The sequence below is a fragment of the Schistocerca americana genome, chromosome 7, assembly GCF_021461395.2.
Source record: "Schistocerca americana isolate TAMUIC-IGC-003095 chromosome 7, iqSchAmer2.1, whole genome shotgun sequence".
Lineage (NCBI taxonomy): Eukaryota > Metazoa > Arthropoda > Insecta > Orthoptera > Acrididae > Schistocerca > Schistocerca americana.
The window spans coordinates 362,682,669-362,704,809 of record NC_060125.1 but is presented as its reverse complement, the minus strand read 5'-3'; the positions used below and the strand labels follow the sequence as shown (position 1 = coordinate 362,704,809).

The 22,141-nt window shown below is 41.8% G+C and overlaps 1 protein-coding gene across 1 annotated transcript in view; it reads right to left on the bottom strand.

The window, feature by feature from the left end:
- Positions 1–2,738: 2,738 nt before the first annotated feature.
- The window catches only part of LOC124622934 (dipeptidase 1-like), a 149,319-nt gene continuing 129,916 nt past the window's right edge, over positions 2,739–22,141 (bottom strand). Inside the window, exons 10-11 of the mRNA XM_047148725.1 lie at positions 17,391–17,495; positions 2,739–2,846 (exon numbers count right to left, since the gene is read on the bottom strand). Coding sequence (XP_047004681.1) covers positions 2,739–2,846; positions 17,391–17,495 — 213 coding nt within the window. The remainder of the gene's footprint in view (positions 2,847–17,390; positions 17,496–22,141) is intronic.

The window sequence follows — 22,141 nt, the reverse complement described above, 5'->3', positions numbered from 1 at the left end:
CACAACGGTATGTTTTCTGTGGTTTTTTTATTTTTTATTTTAATTTATTAATTTTTTGTTTTGTTTTCTACAGATATTCACACGGTATCGATGACGTTTTCGTCATTTTCGGGACTTCAGTGTATAATACACATCTGTTCTCATTAATTTACTTAGACTATAGGTTTTTTCCAATTTCAGAACGTATTATGGTCGTAAAACTAGATCAACTGTGTATTTCACAAATTGCAATGACTTAACATTCTCAAATATTCTATTTAAGTATAGCACATGCTACAAAAGAAAATCCTCAGTATTTTAATGTAAACCTGTCATGGCTCTTATGGCGACTTCGTTCTTTCTGGGCCCTATCAGAAATTTTCTTGCGGTATTATATTCATCATCTCATCCACATTTACTTTCCGTTCCTTTTCTATAAAATTACTTTTAAGTTAATTTTCGTTGTCTAGCTCTTCTGTATATTCCTACCATCCTCCAGATTTTCCCTTCCTTGTTTAGTACAGGCTCGCCACCTGGGTCTTGAAATTCATAAGGCTACTTTTTCTGTTATGTTCTTTGCCTATAGAAGGCATCCATTTTTTCCATTGGCATACATAGTTCCACAGTCTTGCATTTGTCCTCTAGCCAACCCCGCTTAGCCAATTTGCGCTTTCTAATAGCTTAAAATTTTAGTCGCAGGTATTGCTTTTTGGCCGTTTCATTTTCTGCCTGTTTAAATTTCATTAAATTGTTGTAGTCCACATCCCCTCCTGAAATAGCTTACAGTTAAAAGCCTGGTTTCTAAATCTCTATCATACCATAATATAATCAATCTGAAACATTCAAGTGTCTGCCGGTGTTTCCCACGTATACGACTTTCTTACACCATTCCTATAGCAAGTGTTAGTAACGATTAAATTGTGCTCTATGCAAAGTTCTTCCACGAAACTTTCATTTCGATCAACCCAACACCCCCCTCCCTCCAGTCAATGTTCTATTATTTGTCCGTGTCTTTCGTTCCCTACAATCGAATTCGAGTAAAGACACAATTAAATTTTCGTCCCCCTTAGCTTTTTGAATAATTTCATAATATAGTCCTTCGAATTCATCACTTGCGGAGCTATTTGGCATATAATATTACTGTGGTGGTTATTGTCTTTGAGTCTATCTTGGCTACAATAATGCGTTTAGTATACTGTTCGTAGTATCTTACGCGCATTCTTGTTTTATTATTCATTATTAGACTGGCTCCTGCATTACCAGTATTTGATTTTGTTTTTATAATCCTATATTCACTTGAGAAGAAGTTCTTTTCTTTCCGACATCTTACTTCCGTAAAGTACATCTAACTTCAGCTCGTCCATTTCCCTTTTCAAAACGTCTAACTTACCTACCTGATTAAGGGATCTAACATTCCTTTTTTTTTTGTTTTTTTCACTTTGTCCTCCTGTGTAGCCCCTAATGGGGGACTATTTTACCTTTGGAATATTTTACGCAAGAAGATGCTATCGTCATTTAATCATACAGTAGAACTTCATGCTCTCGGAAAAAACAATAGTTGTAGTCTCCGTTCTTTTTCAGCCGTTCATAGTAATAACACGCAAATGTTGATGGTGTTGGGACAGCAACCAGCCACAAATTTACTTTCAGTTCCTTTATTCAAAGGGTACCGTTACCGGTTTCGAATCGTTGTGATTCATCCTCAGACGGTTTACACGATTTCTTTATGACATGTGGTGTGTTTTTACAGATTAATTGTCGTGAAATGTCGGTTTGGAGTGTTTGTTTTCATAACATTCGTCCAACAGATGTGAAAACATTCCCACTGCATTCTTATTGTTGCACACGTAAATTTTTCTCACTGAACAATTTAGATTGGTCATTGAGAAGATTTCTAACATGCACCACATGTTTTGATACATGTATGTATCTTATTGTTGCACACGTAAATTTTTCTTACTGAACACTTTAGATTTGTCACTGAGAAGATTTCTAATACGCACCACATGTTTTGATACATGTATGTTTTGATACATGTATGTACGTGTCATATATTCCTGTACCTTGCTTAGATAAATGAAGTATACATACTACGATGAGAGCAGCAGAAAGGAATGTATATTTTATATCTACTGTGCGAGGCGAAGATCTTAAAAATGAAGCAGTTACGTTTTTAATGACAGTTTCTGATAACAATGATCATCTGGAACTGAAAAGAATTTCAAGTTTCAACATCGAAACTGTTGTATGTACAAGACATAACAGAGCTCATGTTGGTAAAATGTAGCTTCTTGCATTGGTGGAGGGAAGAGCAGTTGTGTCAAGTATTCATATAACAGCGGAGGTATTATTATTTCTTTTTTAAGAGTTACAAATGAAATGAGCTGCATTTTTTGAAAGACAGGTATTTATTAATTTACCTTTGATACAAGTGTGGGGGGAGCAGCCTGTGTGAGGGTGCCGAGGGGGGTTTGAGACACGAGTAATGGTCGTTGCGTGTGGGTGGTGGGAAAGGGGAGAGGGCCAGGAGTGAAGGATGAGGAGAGAGAGCCCCACTCTAACCTCCATCTTTCCTCTTCCTGGGCCAACCACATTGTTGTGCACGTTGCTCAGATAATTCAATATTTCTTTGATTGTTTCTGTTTAATATTTTTTCGTAATTTTCAAGTATAATTGATTCTAGCAGGATGGTCACATCGGCAGAGGTCATTTATTCTTGTGTAACGTGATATACTGACAAGATGGCCACTATACACACACTAGGTGCAGTCACTTGATGACTTCTGGTCGCCTCCTGGATCGTTGGTTCCAGGCTGGACGGTGCCTCCAGAAAAGACTTCCAGCAAACAATTTTTCTTGACTTTATTCTGACATAAAAATTAACTTCATCTCATGGATCGCTGAGACTACTTTACAGTCTTACTGCGCTACCTCGACAAACCCGTCTGTATAACCTACATTGAATATATCTGTTTACGATAATCCTTAACCAAGTCTTTCATTTATGCCTGACCAGATCACCTTTGCTACAATCTGTTACACATTGACTTCAGAGCACGTCTGTTTTGACTCCGATTTTAATGCCGCAAAAATAATCTTCTTCTTGTTCCAAATTATGAACCATGGATTAATAACAACGATATATGACTTCTATCACTATAATATAATGCAGTGAGCACTTTTTCGTAGCGCAATGGAATATATGAAGGGGTGTACAAAAGTCTTAAAGTAATGAAAACTTATAACTAAGACGCGCTCATTCGTCCTAACACAATCTACAAGTGTAGCTGCGTCTTTTGTTGTAGAGAAAACACATGCCATGCAGATGTAAACAGCACATGGTATTGCATAACATCTGATACCGAGAAACACGAATAACAGAAGAACAAACTCTCCGTTCACTCTGCAGGAAGCGTCTCGAAGTACTCTGCAACTCGACCCTAAATTATATGGACTGAAAATGATATTCTGTTTTCCGAAAGAAGTTTGACACTCTATTAATGCCGCGGAATGGACATTGCTTCCAGGGAGCATTGCTCCCATCAGCTACAGAATAAAGAAGTGCTTTTGGATTGAGCATAAAACTCGTGAGGTTTAGAAATTAACAAGAAAAATAACAAACGATAGATCACACATTAACACGCATTATTATTCAATAATTAAACATGAACGTTCATAGCAATAAATACATCTGTCCTCTAAGGGACCATGTGGGACTGTAACGTATCCTCAAAACCAGAAAAGAATCACGTATATTCTCATATCAGCGTAATACGAGGGTTGTAACTTTAATAGTTGGTTGTAACTATTTATTTACAGCTCGTAAAAAATAGATACGTGTTTCAAAGTTTTACTGACCTTCAAAGTAGTCACCAGCATTGTGTATAACCCCTTGTCAACGATGTGGAAGTCGTAGGATACTCTTGGCAGTGCAAGTTGTGTTGACAGTTTGAGTGGCGCGGTCTATTGCCCGATGAATCTGTAGCATTTCTGAAGCTAATGCCGTGAAGTGTTTCCTTCAGTTTAGAAAAAAATGTTCAACTGTGCTTGAATTCCTAAGGGACCAAACTGCTGAGGTCATCGGTCCCTAGACTTACTTACTACTTAAACTAACTTGTTCTAAGAACAACACACACACCCATGCCCGAGAGAGGACTCGAACCTCCGGCGGGAAAGGCCGCGCAGTCCGTAACATGGCGCCTCAAACCGCACGGACACTCAGCGCGGCTTCAGTCTAGAAATCGAGTTGAACTCACGAGGGCTTAAGTCAGGGGAGTGCAGTAGGTGGTATAGCACTTAGTAGCCCCATCAGTTAAACAAACACTGTACGTGCTTGAGCATTATCCTGCAAAATGATGGTCAGGTACTGCGGAAAGTGTCATCACTTCTGTCTGTATGCTGTTCAGTTTTGGAACACAGCCTACGACCAGCTTAGACACAGAATTGATGACACTTTCTGCAGGACCTGAACATCATTTTTCAGGACAATGCTCAAACCGGTACAGTGCAAGCTGTAACTGATCTGTTTGAGTGGTGGGGCTGCTAAGTGCTGTACCACCTACTGCACTCCCCTGAATGATGGGGCTGCTAATGCTACAACACCTACTGCACTCCCCTGACTTAAACCGTCGTCAGTTCACCTCGATTTCTAAACTGAAGAGAACGCTTCATGGCATTCGCTTCAGAACTGCTACAAATTCGTCGGGCAATAGACTGCGCTGCTCGAACTGTCAACACAACTGGCACTGCTAAGAGTATCCTACGACTTCCACATCGCTGGAAACGGGTTATACAGAATGCTGTTGAATACTTTGAAGGTCAGTAAAACTTTGAAACACGTATCGGTTTTGTACGAGCTGTAACTAAATAGTTGCCACTATTAAAGTTCCAGCCCTCGTACTATTAGTTGAACGGAAAAGTAACATGAAACACGACCTATATCCGTGGATGACTTAATGAATGATCGATACTGATCTTCGCATATCCGAGAAAACTGTGATCTGAATAAAGAGAACTAACTTTGCGTACAATGAAAATGCACCTGCAAAGCTGAAAAGTTATGTAACATAGAATTATGGCAACGCAACGGTACCTAGAAACGCTCTCACCAGAAACTCTGAATACTGCAGCGTGCAAACGCCCTTCTCATCAATTCACAATAAGCTAACGTTTGAACCAAACGCATAAATAAAAGCCGCCGACACCACGAAGAACCGTGGCAGGAGAAAGCGCAATAGTTCATGTCAGATTAAAAATGCTTTGTTCCGCATCAACATTGAGCATGCTGGCTCAAGACCTAACTGCCTAGACACCTGAATGGTCGGGAGGCTCTGCCACGAAAGTACACCGTGCATATGTGCTTCACTATTCACCCAAGGATGTGGCGCCCTAGCCGCTGAAAGCATTGTATATGTAGTCTTTGAGTCATGTTAGTGACTTACAACTCGTGTAATGATTAATAATATAAAACATTCTAACCTACTGGTTTCAACTTTATAATCGGTTTTGCATATTCTAGCCTTTGTAAGCACCTGCTCCTTTTCTCCTCAACAGTTATTTCCAGTCCCAAATAGAATTACCTCGATAGAATTGTAGGTGTCCCAGCAACCCACACCGTATTGTGATACGGATCATCCAAAGATTTCTTTCCTGATCTGTTATTTTTAGCACCTATTTTTAATACCTATTTAGTACCTATTTCCAATACAGCACCTAGTTGTCGAAATTTTTGAGATTTTTTGTAACGATTGCAATACTTTAGATTCCACTTGGTTGCGGCATTTTCATATTAAATGAAGAAGAATCACAATATCTTAAATTTTATTTGAATGAGGCATTTGCATATTAAATAAAAGGATTTGGAGTACCAGTTGCAAGAATGCAGGGAGATTAGACACAAACATTTTACTTTTGCAAACAAATATCTGTTGGACCACAGTTATACAACTATAATTTTCAGATTGCTATTACTCGTGGAAAGAAAATAGTAATATGCCGATGTTCAGTAACAAGACTCTCGGGGTCGAAAGGAGGATATTCAATCATGGTGTTCCTGTGAGACAAGTGGAACTGGCAGGCAGACTTGGATGAGAGAGCTGTGGTGCAATTTACAAGTTGGTGATGAGACTGCTGGTGCCACGGAAAAAGACGCGCTGCGGGTCGTCTGGGCACATCTCCTGGGAGCGGCCCCGGAGTCAGTGCGGCAGGACGCCAGGTGTTTCCTCCCGGCGCTCGCCAGCAAGTGTCCCCTTTGCAGTGTCGACGACAAACGTCTTCTTACCGTCTCAGCAACAAGTCCACTCCAGAACGATCTTTTCACCTTCTGCAGAGTTCATTCCCTAGGCATGACCGTACAAGCAAATGGAGAGCTCATATTTTGGCGATTTAAGTTACTGAGAATCAGTGGTGACACCTTCAGCCGTGTGTCTAAATCTCTTTATTCAAATGCAACAGGTATCGGTAATCATCAAGGTATCATTAAGGTATCATTAAGCACTTCTACTGGCTAACGTTGGTCCTATAACCAACTTCCCAAACTGCCATGAAAGGGAACAAAAATCAAATACTTTTTTGTAGGTCCATCCCTGCGTCAGGAAGTCTGCACAAACCAGTTGTTATCCACTGATGCCTCGTATATAAGGAACGTGATAACCACTTCAGCATCAAATAAGGCCTGAAGATGGTGCACTAAAGCGCCAAAAATAGCAGTTTGTGAGATAACGAGTATTGTGCTCTCATTAAAGTATATGGCCGAAAAGCCAGCCTTCAGGACTTGTGAAACGAACCGTGTTGTCTCATGGTAACAGATTCACCACGAGATGGGGAAATTCACACGCGTCTATTGTCTGTTGAGGCCTAAGTGCTGCAGTCTGCGAGTGAGACAGACGAGACGTCATAGGGAAACCCAGTAGGAGCCTTTTGTGGCCATGGAGACGTAGCAGTTTTAAATATGGCGGACCTAAGATCGACCATAAAGAAAAACATTTATGAAAACTATTTAACTCTGTAGTAATTCATGGAATCAAGCCACAGTAATTTTAATCTACCATCATTAAATTTCATGGTGATCCTAATAAAACTTGAATATTAATAGTATCTATAATAGTTTAGAATTTACCGTTAAAGTGAAATTTGCAAGTTTTGTTACAAAGACCTGAATACTAAAACCTGAACGCTTTAGTCGATCTTAACCAACGACATTGCGTATAGAAGCGCATAATTAAAATGACAAATGTTGTGTATATAAAGTCTGTAACTTATTTGTTTAAAAGATATAGTAAATTTAAATTATCAGTATTTTCAGTTAAGCGTCAGATCATCATCTGATCTACACAAAACACATTGATCGATGACGGCATGACGCCTTATTGAATTATTAGGTAATAGAATATTTGTTATAAAGTTTGGTGCATAATAGTTACTTGTGCTTTTTATTTATTAATCAGAAAGCACGTTGGTGTAAGGCTACTGGCTTTGGCATTCAAAGATTTATTTATAACGTGAAAGTGGTCAAACTTTCATTATTTAAATCTGTTAAAATGTAAAATAATGTAGAGTAAGCTGAAGCCGACCAGATGGACGGCGTCAGGAAAGGGAGCTGCCCTAGTCAGTTGAGCGATATTCGGCGCGCAGGAAACGCTGTCGGGGATGGGCAGAAACAGTGCTGTTGCAGACGCGAAAGTGGACATACACCAAAGGGTACAGTTCGGATGCAGACGCGAAAGCGGACGGTTGGTCTTCAGGCAGCTAGGAAGTGAAACGACTGATAAAAATTTCGCGTTGTGTGCTGTCGTGGGACTTTGTTTCTGGGTGGTAAGCAGCCGCGCGCCTGGTGTGAACTCTAACTTTTCGCGTAGGTAACTTGTATTTCGCGATGAGATTGTGAATGATAGAAGTGTATCAAATGGATATGCGCTCGAGTCTAACAGTAACTCTAAATACGACCACTTTCGCTATTACTTTGCTTTCTGAATAAACATTATTCTAACCAAATCGCAACAGTGTATCCTACATCATATATGGGTTGTTAATTTAGTTCCCGATGTTATTGTTACTGTTATTATATGCTATATTAACATTGTATTTCGCATACTTGCCACCAGCCAGACAATTTAACCAGTCTAATTCACGGCGTGTAATGCGACACATGCGATTCAACCCCTAGACGAGTTTGAGCCAAGACATTTCGACGAAGAGGAACCGCATGTGAGCCCGAACGTCTCTGGGATGTTAGCTCGCAAGCTGCGCGGTAAATAGCAATGTGAGGAAGGCTGTAGGTGTTTCATTTTCTCCGCAGATATACTCATGCGTGAAATGCTCACTACACACATCAACCAACCCCTCTAATGACAACATGGGAAGTTGGTTAGAGGACCAATATTTGCCAACAGACGGACTTGATGACGGTTGAATGGATCACTGAAACTGGTCACATTTCACACACTGAAAAGAAGACCACATGCAGACACTATTGCAACTGGGCAAACACCATATCGCCAGTTATGAATGTATGCCCTGTGTCCCATCAACTCATCTGCTGCCACTGCCTTTGCACCTGCCAATGTCCTCTCATTCCATCTTGACAACGTGCGCCTGGGTCGGCGATCATCCCAACACTTCCAACCGCAATGGACCGCAAGCAGAGGTTAAGAAAGGCATACATAGCATCCGCTTGACAAACTTCAAATGTTTCCTTACTTTCGGTTTGAAATGTAGTCCGATGCCCCTTCTACTCTTGCCGATGGCAGAGAGACCGCTCGCCGCCCGCCAAGATTTTTTTCCCTTGTGCGTACAATACGATCGGCGTGGATTCCACGAAGTCCCACTGGTCATGGGCCCATGTCTTTCACAGGCCCTTGCTCAGAGTGCCACCAGGCCCCGGGAGAGGCCACGCCGGCTTATGACATCCATTGCTATCGGCGACATGATGACTAAAAGCAAATACATCACAAGAACCACAATAATTGCAACTACTTCCTCTTCTTGTTGTTTCCAGTGATCCACACTTGCCGTCTATACAAAGCCGTATTCCAGAATCCGACATTCATGAATTTATTCCTCCTTTTCGTATCTATAACTGACATCAATAGACTCTTCGAATAAATCTTTCTTTGCTTATTACAATCTTCTTCTGATACCTCCCTTGCTTCGACGACATTATGCAATCTTCCTTCCTAGATCAGAGAATACTATCACTTATTCTTCTGCAGAATAGTTTCCAATTTTGATGATGAGCAAATCGTTATTTTCCTTCCTACCTTTGCCTTTACTTTCCTTACTCATGGACCATAGTGGGTGATAACTACGCAGTCCAATCATCCCCACAGATTTTTAAATCTGCCTTACATCCATTTAGAATAGTCGCGCCTTCCCTCAGGCTTGGCACTGACTGCTATTTGTTCCCTTTTACTTTTATTCGTTTCCTGACGCTTTCCTCTTTCGTTGGTTCATCGACGTACAAATGCAGTAACAATCATGATTATGTCCAACTCTGAGTCACATGCTTCTTTACTCAAATCTGTCTTCAACGTTTCGTACTGTTCTTCTATGTACTACTCTGCTAAGAAGAAACATAATCCTCTTGAACTAAAGTTTGATCAAAAGTAACCGGAAATCGCCATTAAATGCGACACTAACCACTAGATGTCACGAGAGGCAGACCCTTCAGTATAAAAGGTGGGGGCGAGTATTGTTTCGTCAGTAGAAAAGCAGCTATAGCAGAGAGGATCGGTTAGGAGACCTCAGTGATTTCGTACGTGGACTTTGGATGTCACCTGAATAACAAGTCCGTCAGTGACATTTCAATATTTCTAAAGCTGCCAAAGAAGACTGTGGACTACGTGACTGTGGCTGGAAACGCTATAGAACAGCATCAGCTAAGCCAAGACCAGGCATAACTAATGTAATGAGGAGCAGGGACGGTCGAGCAGTACAGAGGGTGGTTGTAAAACGTAGCTTGATACGAGCGCAGAGAAACGCTTGTGAGTTCCAAAGTAATAGAGGAAATGGAAATGTCGTGTGGCTAGGGCCTCCCGTCGGGTAGATCGTTCGCCTGGTGCAGGTCTTTCGATTTGACGCCACTTCGGCGACCTGCGCGTCGATGAGGATGAAATGATGATGATTAGGACAACACAACACCCAGTACCTGAGCGGAGAAAATTTCCGACCCAGCCGGGAATCGAACCCGGGCCCTTAGGATTGACAGTCTGTCACGCTGACCACTCAGCTACCGTGGCGGACAGTAATAGAGGAGTCCAGCTAGCGTAATGACTTTACGTATGAAGAAAAATGGGGCACATTAGTAGGGAAGCTTATCATAAATCATACATTTCTGCAGCGAATGCTAAGCGATGCTTAAGGTGGTGGGTGGTGTAAAGAGCGACGTCATTCGACAGTGGATAACTGGAAATATGTGAAACTTCCTGGCAGATTAAAACTGTGGGCCGGACCGAGACTCGAACTAGGGACGTTTGCCTCTCGCGGGCAAGTGCTCTACCACCAGTTTTGATCGGCCAGGAAGTTTCGTATCAGCGCACACTCCGCTGCAGAGTGAAAATTTCACTCTGGGAACATCCCCCAGGCTGTGACTAAGCCGTGTCTCCGCAATATCCTTTCTCCCAGGAGAGCTAGTTTTGCAAGGTATGCAGCAGAGCTTCTGTGAAGTTTGGAAGATAGCAGACGAGGTACAGGCGGAATTGAGGCTGTGAGGACGGGTGTTGAGTCGTGCTTGGATAGCTCAGGTGGTAGAGGGCTTGCCCGCGAAAGGCAAAGATCCCGAGTTCGAGTCTCGGTCCAGCACAGAGTTTTAATCTGCCAAGAAGTTTCGTATCAGCGCACACTCCGCTGCAGAGCGAAAATTTCATTCTGGGAATATGTGGTTAAATCACGCTGTACCCTATGGAAATCCGATGGAAGGGTTTGGGTTTGATGAATGCCTGGAAGATGTTAGCTACCATCGAGTGCAGTGCCGACAGTCCCACAGTGAGGTATGGAGGAAGTACGATAATGGTGTGGGGGTATTTCTCGTGGCTAAGGTGTGGTCCCCCTATTGCGCTAAATGTGGAAGGATATGAGCACATTTTTAATACTTCGCGTCATAATGACAATGGTTTGTGAACTATAACATTCTGAAATGGACTGGCTTGGTGAGAGGCCAAACATGGACGTTGACTTCTCTCCATTCCCCAATGTCCAACATGAATACCTTTTTCGGTTTCCGCTCTTGAGAAAGAAAGTGCTGCTATTCTTCCAAAGACATTGAGACATCTCACTGAAAGGTACCCAATAATAGTTCAAGCCGTCACAAAGGTGGAGAGTGGACACATCGCATATTAACGTCCACTAGTAGGTTTCTGGATATTTCGCATCATATAGCGTTGTTCGTGTAGACTGGTGCCGTGCGAGAGACCAGTGATAACGCGTAACGTTCCCAGTTCATTCCCCCGTTTTATGTCGTTACCGTTATTACCCCTATCATGTACTCATGTAAAAAACTAGAAAAACATCAATCCATTAGATTTCGGGCGTTTAACCGCAGGAACATTCTCTCTTCCACTGTAGCACGTCCGAAATCCAACGGATCATTCATTGCTTTGAAAATTGAAGACGCACACAGAAAAGTGTTCTCCACACACTTTTTGGTATCCTGCTCTTGCCGACTGCAGCTCTCTCTTTGTTGCCGTAGTAGATACTAGATGCTGTGAACCAAACCCAGTTTCTCATATGTGTAATTTACTGCTTACAGTTCACTACACTCCCAATGAGCTGCTTCGCCAAACTGAACGTCCCATGGAGCGTAAGTATTTCAACTTCTACAAAAAATGATTGTGACATAATTTGTTAACTTCTGAAAATAAATTTTATTCGAGTTACTTTTCTTATACACAGTAGTATGTTCGAGTTACATACGCATATAGTGGAACTGTATTGGTCAGAACCATCTGAGATGATTTTAGAATTAAAATTATCACACTTTACAATTCGTTACCATTATCGTTTGTAAATTTCTTTTCGCACATTGATTACATCAGTACTTAAAAAACGTTAATTATTAAGTAATTTACAAATGTTAAAATTAGAATTATCATCAGAAAATGTTTGTCCGTAAAAACATGTTCACTGTTTAGTAATCTGTAGAGTTACCACTATTTTTCTGACAGACGTAGGAAATTTAGTTTTATCTTTAACTTTTTCTTACAGACTGATCACAATTCTTTCATCTGGGCTACTGCAACCCAATTTGTATTTCATATCCTAACAATGCCACTTTTCTAGCTAACGAACAGTCTGACTACTTCCTTGGAAGAGACCGCTAGGACTGCACGTTGACACTTGACGTTCTATCTACGCTGTTCTACTGCTGATCTATAGCCGTTGGAAGACGCAAAAGGCATGTCATAATTTTGATACTCTTGATGTAAACTGTAAGTATAGTTGATAACAATCTACCTTTTACTCACAACAGAAAAGTAAAGTTATGTGGTATGTTCTCTAGCGAAACAAGACCAAATAAAAGAGAATATACTAAACAGTACTGGTACGTGAAGTCTTAGATTGGAACTAAAGAAATTGTAGCTCAGGATTCACGGTATTTGTTGTCATGATTATTGCGCACCAAATTCAATAACATTTTCAGTGACGGAAACAATAATGAGTAGTACTATGCTATTTTTTGTGAATTTAGTCAGGAAGAGAAAATAATATAGATCTGAAAGATTGAGGAAAATTCGAAATTTTACTCAACTTTTTGTACAGAAGGATATGGCTGAAAAGTTAGGCCTACTGTTCGCGTTACACTACGTTGGTTGATTTTGGGGGAGGGGGGAGGGGGGAGTGAGTGAGTGAGTGAGTGAGTGACCAAACTGCGAGGGGGGGGGAGGGGGGGGGGAACAAAGTGTGAGGCCATTCGTCCCATCCGATTAGGGAAGGAAGTCGTCGGTGCCCTTTCAAAGAAACCGTCCCGGCATTTGCCTGAAGCGATTTATGGAAATCACGGGAAACCTAAATCTCGATGGCCGGACGCGTGTTTGAACCGTTCCTCTTCCGAGTGTGAGTCCCGTGTGCTAACCACTGCGCCACCTTGCTCGGCTTGCACTACGTCGGCTGGAACTTTCTGTAGACTAAAGTATTCCGAAAACTTAACTTATACCTCCTTAGCTGTAATGAGGAATGTGCATGATCCCCAGTGAGCCTGAAAGACTTTAACTTATTACAATCGAACAAGCGAGATCTAGGATTTTAAAGAAACGTCCAAGTACTCCAGAAAATTAGATTCGATACACCTACTTGTTGACCTGGTAGGTACGTATACACTGGTTTCAGAATTTTGGACTTAAAAGCGAATGCACATAAAAAAATCTTCCTAAGCGTGCAACATAAATAGCGAGTAAACACTGGACCATGAAGTAGTTCTGAACTGAAGTACACAGTAATTGCAAAACAAAGAGTAGGGATAATAGGTTAAAACAGTATTGGGAAGTTTAAGATTGCTGTTAAGTAGTTGCATAGTAGTAAAACCTTGTTAAATTGTGAGATGTGCCTCAGCTTGATTCATCTAAGGACAATTGCTCCCGGTATTTATGTCTTAATCGGGGTGATTTTGAACAATGTAGTGAATCTGAGTTAAGGGTGAAGTACAAATGAGACCAGATGTACACATGACCGAAACTCTACTGCTATTATGTTATAGTACGCGTGTGGTATTTTGCTAGTCGGTGGCCATTGTGTTTTAGACGATCGTTGTTTGGACTTAAAATAATTATGTGAGCGCGACTTTCATTTACTTTACGTTGGTTTTAGAATAGTGCTATTTGGCACTGGCCCATACTTTGACTTCACAAGAATCAGGTTATTTGACTTTTCGGTGACCGATTTTGCGCAATGTTAGGAACATTAGCTTTGTTTCTGGATTTGATCCATGTTTTCACAGTTATTAGTCAGAACATCGAACATTAGTTTTCATCACGACTGATAATGGGAAAATGCTCTTTCGAAGTTAGTGTGTTTACTGTTGATTTTCGTGAGCTAGTGTGCAACTAAATAAACATTACTTTCGTTTGAACTGTAATCGCCTTTTTTCATTTGCATTATTAATCCTATGGGCTTAGATGTTTGACAACTCTGGACCGTATTTAATTTTATTTTTGACTTGAGAATAGCTGCTCTAATTTCTGACCATTGGTTTCTCGCAATGTTGTTTTACGGTTTCACAAATTTCATTCTGATGAAGACACTCATAGTAGGTGTCGAAACCTAGATCAATTGTGCTAAACATTTATTTGCAACCGGTTAGCTGTATAATTTCTACGTTTGATAATCAATATGATGCTTTCTCATGAACAATACAATTCAAATATTCTCTGAGATTGTATTTCTATCTCGATGCCTCACAGGCGACACGTATCTGCCCTTCTCGTGACAAACATAGTTTCATCTACTCGAATAAGCGCCTTTGTCACTAAGGATAGAATATAGTGCTCCGTCCCACTTCTGCCCTCTGGCAGAAAGCGCAAACCCCTGATATGAATAGAACCGCCTTTATGTTGCAAATCACCACTTCCCAGACTCATTTCTATGAGACCGTATTTATTCCTTTTCCTCTTAGATGTTGTCTACCGGAATTTGATAGCATTGTTCAAAAACTCCGTGTACAAAAATACAGAAATATATTGTGTAAGTTAAGAGCTGCGAGTGACCTGTATAAACTCACAGCCAAGTTTAACAGTTTAAGGTGTGTGGATGTATTTTCCTATGCGTACCTTAAAATATGTGCTTAATCAGAAGAGAAACACGTACCGTGGACCATGGCCCATTGAGAAGACTATAGCGCAAAACTCCGAGATGCTATAAAGCTTACAAAAATTACTTGAGTATTGCTCGTCAGTGTGGGATTCTTACCTTATATGAGTGACAGATGAAATACAGAAGATCCACAGAAAAAAAGCGTGTTTCGTCTAAAGTTATTTACTAAGTCGAAAGCGCCAGGATGACGCTCATTCAATTGCAGTGGCTGCCGTCACAAGAATGGCGTCGTCCATCACCGAGCGCTGTACTGTTGAAGTTCCGAGAGCCTACAGCCGCAAAAGTCAACCAATATAACACTCCTTCCTACGAATATCTGGTGAAAAGACTAAGAAGGGTAAATTAGAGAGAGTCGAGTTCGGACGAAGGCTCAGGAACAATTTTTCTTCCCACGTATCCTTTGTGTCTGGAACAGGAAAGGAAGGAAGTGACGGTTGTATACAAAGTGTCTTCCACTGCACATCACACGGTACCTTGCGGAGAAGAGATCTGTAGATAGAACGTACATCAAAACAATGGCACACAGTATTTAAGAAGACATTTTGAAATCCGGTGGTTGTGGAATCTTAGTATTTGGCAATGAAAGTGTGGCAGGTATAAGATGGCGATGACCTGTGGCGACGTCTCCTGATCATGGATTAAAACCTCTCTCCAGTATCTCACTGAGTGTTCGTGCCTCCACTGACGGCAACCTTCGGGCAGAACTGTAAATGTTGTTCTGGTGGAGCGATGTATGTGCCGACACTAGTGCACTGTCTGCCTTCCTAACTTTCACTCTCTCATCCATCATAATACAAAGGTGTCACAACACAATGATACCCATCCACACGATATGTTTACATATCTAGTACATGACCGGCATATTGTCTGAACGGTTTGACACCTTCACGAGCACGTTTCCAACCTTTTTCACGGATACTGGACGACTATAGAAGAGGATATTTCAATGTAGATCGATCAATAAACTAAATCGAGCCAGCTGCGAGCGGTAGTACATAGCAATAACAAGAAATGAATTTACATTAAATACCACTACCCAATTATAGATGATAATTACAAAAGACGAAAGCGATTTACGTGGCAGGATGTACAACACCAGGCATGAACTCATCTCGAGCTATCGTGTGAACCAATTCTTTCGGTAGATGTTAACACGAGTATTTAGCTGGATATAATAATTAATATTTTAAGATTTTTTGGATTCGGAAAAAATGTATTTTTTTGATCAAGATCACATTTTTTTTATTTCCGTTGATTACTAGTTTGGGCTTAAGTCGTTATCTGTCTTCAGAAGAAAAAACTAGCACATAATATTTGTTTTACACGCTCAATCAGAAACAGGTCGAAAACATAGTCATAAATTTTGTGCCGGCTGCATTACTCAAACCTGTTACACAGCTCGATGAAACATCAACGTTAGATTATCCAAGATATTGTTTCCTCAAGCTATGTAGTAAGATGGAGTCACGCAGCTTGCACAAAATTTATGACGATGTGTTCCACCAGTTGGTGATTGTAGACGGAAAAAACTTTTATCCTCTGATCTGAAGACGACTAACAACTTAAGTCGAAACTAGTAAACAATAAAAATAATGAATTGGGATCTTGAAAAAGAAAGCATTTTTCTCTGAATCCAATAAATGTAAACATTTGCAGATAGCGTCTCTCCAGTCTGACCGCGTCAAGTAACAACAGAAATACCTGTAGAGCTAACCGTTACGTGATACATTAGGAGATGATTTAGTTCGTCAGATACACACAGTTTCACAGTAGATTGCAGTAGTGGTGGACCTTGGAGCTTCTCTACGTTATAACTGACAAAACATAAAAACTTATATGGATATGGTGCCTGTTCTTTAGGACGAGCCCGAAAGAACAGACACCATACACATATAAGCATATAGTTCTGGCAATACCGGCCATGACCTTCTTCTTCTGTGCGGATGCACACATATTCCCCGAACTCTTACGGGACTTGATAAGAATGTCTTCCACGAGTAATGAGTGTACTGGGGTGGGACACTACAAATGAAGTGGGTGGAATACAGGGTGAGAATGTGGGTCTCGCTGGAGGCGTGCGCGAGATAGTCCCTGCAGTCGCACTATCCTCTGCGTCCTCGGTGGCTCAGATGGATAGAGCGTCTACCATGTAAGCAGGAGATCCCGGGCTCGAGTCCCGATCGGGGCACACGTTTTCACCTGTCCCCGTTGATGAATATCAACACTCGTGAGCAGCTGTCGGTATTAATACAATTCTAATTTCGTTCTAAAGTGAAAATCGGTTCTATTCGGCGGAATATTTGAAAGAAGACTGTATTCGAGCAAAGTTGCATTACTATGCAGTTCAAGTACTCAGTGAGTGTTGTTTGCAAATTCCTGTTATTTCGTCTGTCATCTGCATGAAAAAGACAAATAACACAGTAGGTCGTGTTTTGACTTCCTAGGCCGATCTTGGCTAACGCCGCTGTGTGGTTAAGTTACGACGGTCGGTGGGGTGGTAATGGAAGCTTGAGAATCCTGACGCTGGGGCGGGGTGGCGCCTAGTCGTACAGCGACGCTCCGGCGTCGACGTCGGTGTCGTCAGCGGCGCCCCTCGACGGCTCGCAGCCGGCGGCAGAGGCGGCCGGCATGCGGCAGTAGGTGCGGCCCAGCACGTCCTCGGCCGGGATGCGTTCCTCCACCGGCTGCTCACCGGCGACGGCCAGCTCGTCCCGCACCTGGACACGAATCACACAGAAAGTGGTCAGAAACCGTCGATCTCAACATAGAGCTACTGAGCAAGCAAGTACTTCTTACACTGAAGCGCAAAAGGAACTGGTATAGGCTTACATACTCAGATACAGAGATATCTAAACAGCCAGAGACGGCCCTGGAGTCAGCAGTACCTATATAAGAAAAGTGTCTGACGCAGTTCTTAGATCGGTTACTGCTGCTACAATGGCAGGTTATCAAGATTTAAGTGAATTTGAATGTGGTGTTACAATCGGCGCACGAGCGATGGGACACAGCATCTCTGAGGTAGCAATGAAGTGGGGATTTAATGTAGGTTAATTCTTACAAAGAAGAAAACAGTAACCAGCCACAATTAATACTGCTATTTATTTAGGTAAATAGCGCCGTTACCGGTTTAGAACTCGCAAGTTCATCATCAGACGGCTGTTCAGATGATTTTCAAGATACACTTTACAGTATCGCCCGTTTCCGATATTTATTATTCCACTGTGGCGAAGTATTTTTGGTGTGTTGTTGCCGTCGAAAATTCCGCGCGATTTTGTTGCGAAGTTGCAGGATTGTATTTTTCCCATATTCCTAAATATATCCAGCACTTACGTAACTTGTACATCACCGTTTTGTGCAAAGCACCACACACACACACACACACACACACACACACACACACACACACACACATGTGGCAAATTCTTTTTGGTGTGTGTGTGTGTGTGTGTGTGTGTGTGTGTTTGCGAGTTCCTATGCAATACATGCAAGAGGGTATAGCTGAGGGTAGAAGCTGCATTGCCCAGTCACAATACTGTGACTTGCTGTTCAAAAATGGTTCAAATGGCTCTGAGCACTATGGGACTTAACTTCTGAGGTCATCAGTCCCCTAGAACGTAGAACTACTTAAACCTAACTAACCTAAGGACATCACACACATCCATGCCAGAGGCAGGATTCGAACCTGCGACCGTAGCGGTCGCACGGTTCCAGACTGTAGCGCCTAGAACCGCTCGGCCACCCCGGCCGGCTGACTTCCTGTCAAAAATATGAATTAGCACCATTTGCAATGCGGCCCACTGCGAGACATGCAGGAAGGGAGACAATGAGATTATGGAAGGTATCCAAAAAGGATGCCATGCCATGCAAACACCAGCTCCGTGGCTAGCTAGGCTAGCTTTCTTGGTTGAGGATCCATGGCGGGAACAGCCTGAACTAGGTGGTCCCACAGATTTTCGATTGGGTTTAAATACGAGTTCTTTGGTAGACAGGGGAGTATGGTAAACCACGCACTTACACTGAGAGCTGTACTACACGTTCCATTGTCCTTCTGGTAGATGTCATAGTGCCGAAGAGAAACCAGGATACCCAAGGACAGACGCATACTTATATTGATCCACTGTGTCTTCCAGAATGACGAGATCACCCAGGGATACCTTACAGCCTGGACACTTCTCATGATTGTTGCTTTCAGATATTTCATGCCTGTACGTGCCAAGGGCCATCTGGAGCAAATAATGTGATTCATTTGAAAAGGTCTCCTGCCGCCACTCACTGTACGTGCTGTTGCGATAATGGTGAGCTAATTAAAACATTCGTCGCCAATAAACAGCAGTCAGCGTGAGTGCATGAACGAGGTGCCTGCTGCAGTGGCCATACGAACACTGTTCGCTAAACAGCTGTTGAGGAGACGCTGTTGGTAGGTCCTTGGTTCATCTGGATGCATCGTTGCTAAACAGTTGCACTTCTACTCGCCCATATATGTATCTACAGCCGTCGTTCACCCCCGTGATTTATGGTAGCTGATACAACTAATAGTTATTTGGTATTTATAATTTCATATGTTTGTAATCTCCCCACATGACCCATGGACCTTGCCGTTGGTGGAGAGACTTGCGTGCCTCAGCGATACAGATAGCCGTACCGTAGGTGCAACCACAACGAAGGGGTATCTGTTGAGAGGCCAGACAAACGTGTGGTTCTTGAAGAAGGGCAGCAGCCATTTCAGTAGTTGTAGGGGCAGCAGTCTGGATGATTGCCTCATCTCACCTTGTAACATCAACCAAAGTAGCTTTGATGTGCTGGTACTGCGAATGCTGAAAGCAAAGGGAAACTACAGCCGTAATTTTTCCCGAGGGCATGCAGGTTTACTGTATGGTTAAACGATGATGGCGTCCTCTTGGGTAAAATATTCCACAGGTAAAATAGTCCCCCATTCGGATCTCCGCGCGGGGACTACTCAGGAGGACGTCGTTATGAGGAGAAATCAAACTGGCGTTCTACGGATTGGAGCGTGGAATGTCGGACCCTTTAATCGGGCTTGTAGGTTATAAAACTTAAAAAGGGAAATGGATAGGTTAAAGTTAGATATAGTGGGAATTAGTGAATTTCGGTGGTAGGAGGAACAAGGCTTCTGGTCAGGTGAATACAGGGTTATAAATACAAAATCATATAACTAGAATGCAGGAGTATGTTTCACGGTGAATAAAATAGGAACAAGGATAAGCTGTTACGAACAGCATAAGGAACGTACTATTGTAGCCAGACAAGAAGCCCACGCCTACCGCAGTAGTACAAGTTTATATGCCAACTAGCTCCGCAGTTGATGAAGAGACTGAAGAAATTACTCAGATAGTTAAGGGAGACGAAAATTTAATAGTCATGGGGGACTGGAATTCGACTGTAATAAAAAGAAGAGAAGGAAAAGTAGTAGGTGAATACGGAATCAGAGCATAACTTACTCATAGCTAACTAACACTTGGTTTAAGAATAATGGAAGACGGTTGTATACATGGAAGAGGCCTGGAGACACTGCAAGGTTTCAGATGGATTATATAATGGTAAGACAGAGATTTAGTAACCAGATTTTATATGGTAAGAGTTGTAAGACATTTCCAGGGGCAGAGGTGGACCACAATTCATTGGTTATGAACCGTAGATCAAAACTGAAAAAGCTGCACTAAAGTAGAAATTTAAGGAGATGGGACCTGGATAAACTAAAAGAACCAGAGGTTGTAGAGAGCTTCAGAGATAGCGTTGTGGAACGATTGACAAGAACAGGGGAAAGAAATACAGCAGAAAAAATATGGGTTGCGTTGACAGATGATGTAGTGAAGGCAGCAGAGGATCAAGTAGCTAAAGAGACGTGCGCTAGTAGATACGCTTGGGTAACAGAAGAGATATTGAAGTTAATTGATGAAAAGAGAAAATGTAAAAATGCATTAATTGAAGGAGGTGAAAAGGAATACAAACGTCTCAAAGATAAAATCGACAGGAAGGGTAAAATGGCTAAGCAGGGATGGCTAGATGACAAATGTAAGGCTGTAGAAGCATGTATTACTAGGGGTAAGAAAGATATTGCCTGCAGGAAAATTAAACAGACCTATGGAGAAAAGAGAACCACCTGTATGAATATCAGGAGCTCAGATGGAAAACCCGTCCTAAGCAAAGAAGGGGAAGCAGAACGAAGGAACGATTATGTAGACGGTCTATACAAGGGCGATGTACTAAAGGGCAATATTATAGAAATGGAAGAGAACGTAGATGAAGATGAAATAGGAGATACAATACTGCGAGAAGAATTTGACAGAGCACTGAAAGACATAAGTCTAAACAAGGCCCCGTGAGTTGACAACATTACATTAGAACTACTGATAGCCTTGGGAGATCCAGTCCTTACAAAACTTCTCCATCTGGTGAGCAAGATGTATGAGACAGGGGAAATACCCTCAGACTTAAAGAAGAAGGTAGTAACTCCAATCCCGAAGAAAGGAGGTGTTGACAGGTGTGAAAATTACCGAACTATCAGTTTAATAAGTCACGGTTGCAAAATACTGAGACGAATTCCTTACAGACGAATGGAAAAACTGGTAGAAGCCGACCTCGGGGAATATCAGTTTGGATTTCTTGGAAATGTTGGAACACGCGCGGTAATATTGGTCCTAGGATGTATCCTAGAAGATAGGTGAAGGAATCGCAAACCTACGTTTCTAGCAATTGTAGACTTAGAGAAAGCTTTTGTCAATGTTGACTGGAATACTCTCTTTAAAATTCTGAAGGAGGCAGGGATAAAACATTGGGAGCGAAAGGCGATTTACAATTTGGACTGAAACCTGATGGCAGTTCAAGAGTCGAGAAGCATGAAAGGGAAGTAGCGGTTGAGAAGCGAGTCAGTCAGACATCTCCGATGTTGTTCAATCTGTATATTGAGCAAGCAGTAAAGGAAACAAAAGAATAATTTGGAGTAGGAATTAAAACCCACGAAGAAGAAATAAAAACTTTGAGGTTTGCCGACGACTGTGTAATTCTGTCAGAGACAGCAAAGGACCTGGAGGACCAGCTGAACGGAAAATGCGTAGTGCCTTGAAAGGAGGATATAAGAGCAAAATGAAAATAATGGAATGTAGTCAAATTAGGTGATGCTGAGGGGTATTAGATTGAGAAATGAGACACTTAAAGTAGTAAATGAGTTTTACTTTTTGGGGAACAAAATAACTGATGATGGTCGAAATAGAGAGGATTTAAAATGTAGACTGGCTATGGCAAGGAAAGCGTTTCTGAAGAAGAGAAATTTGTTAACATCAAGTCTAGATTTAACTGTCAGAAAATTTTTCCTGAAAGTATGTGCAGCCATGTGTGGATGTGA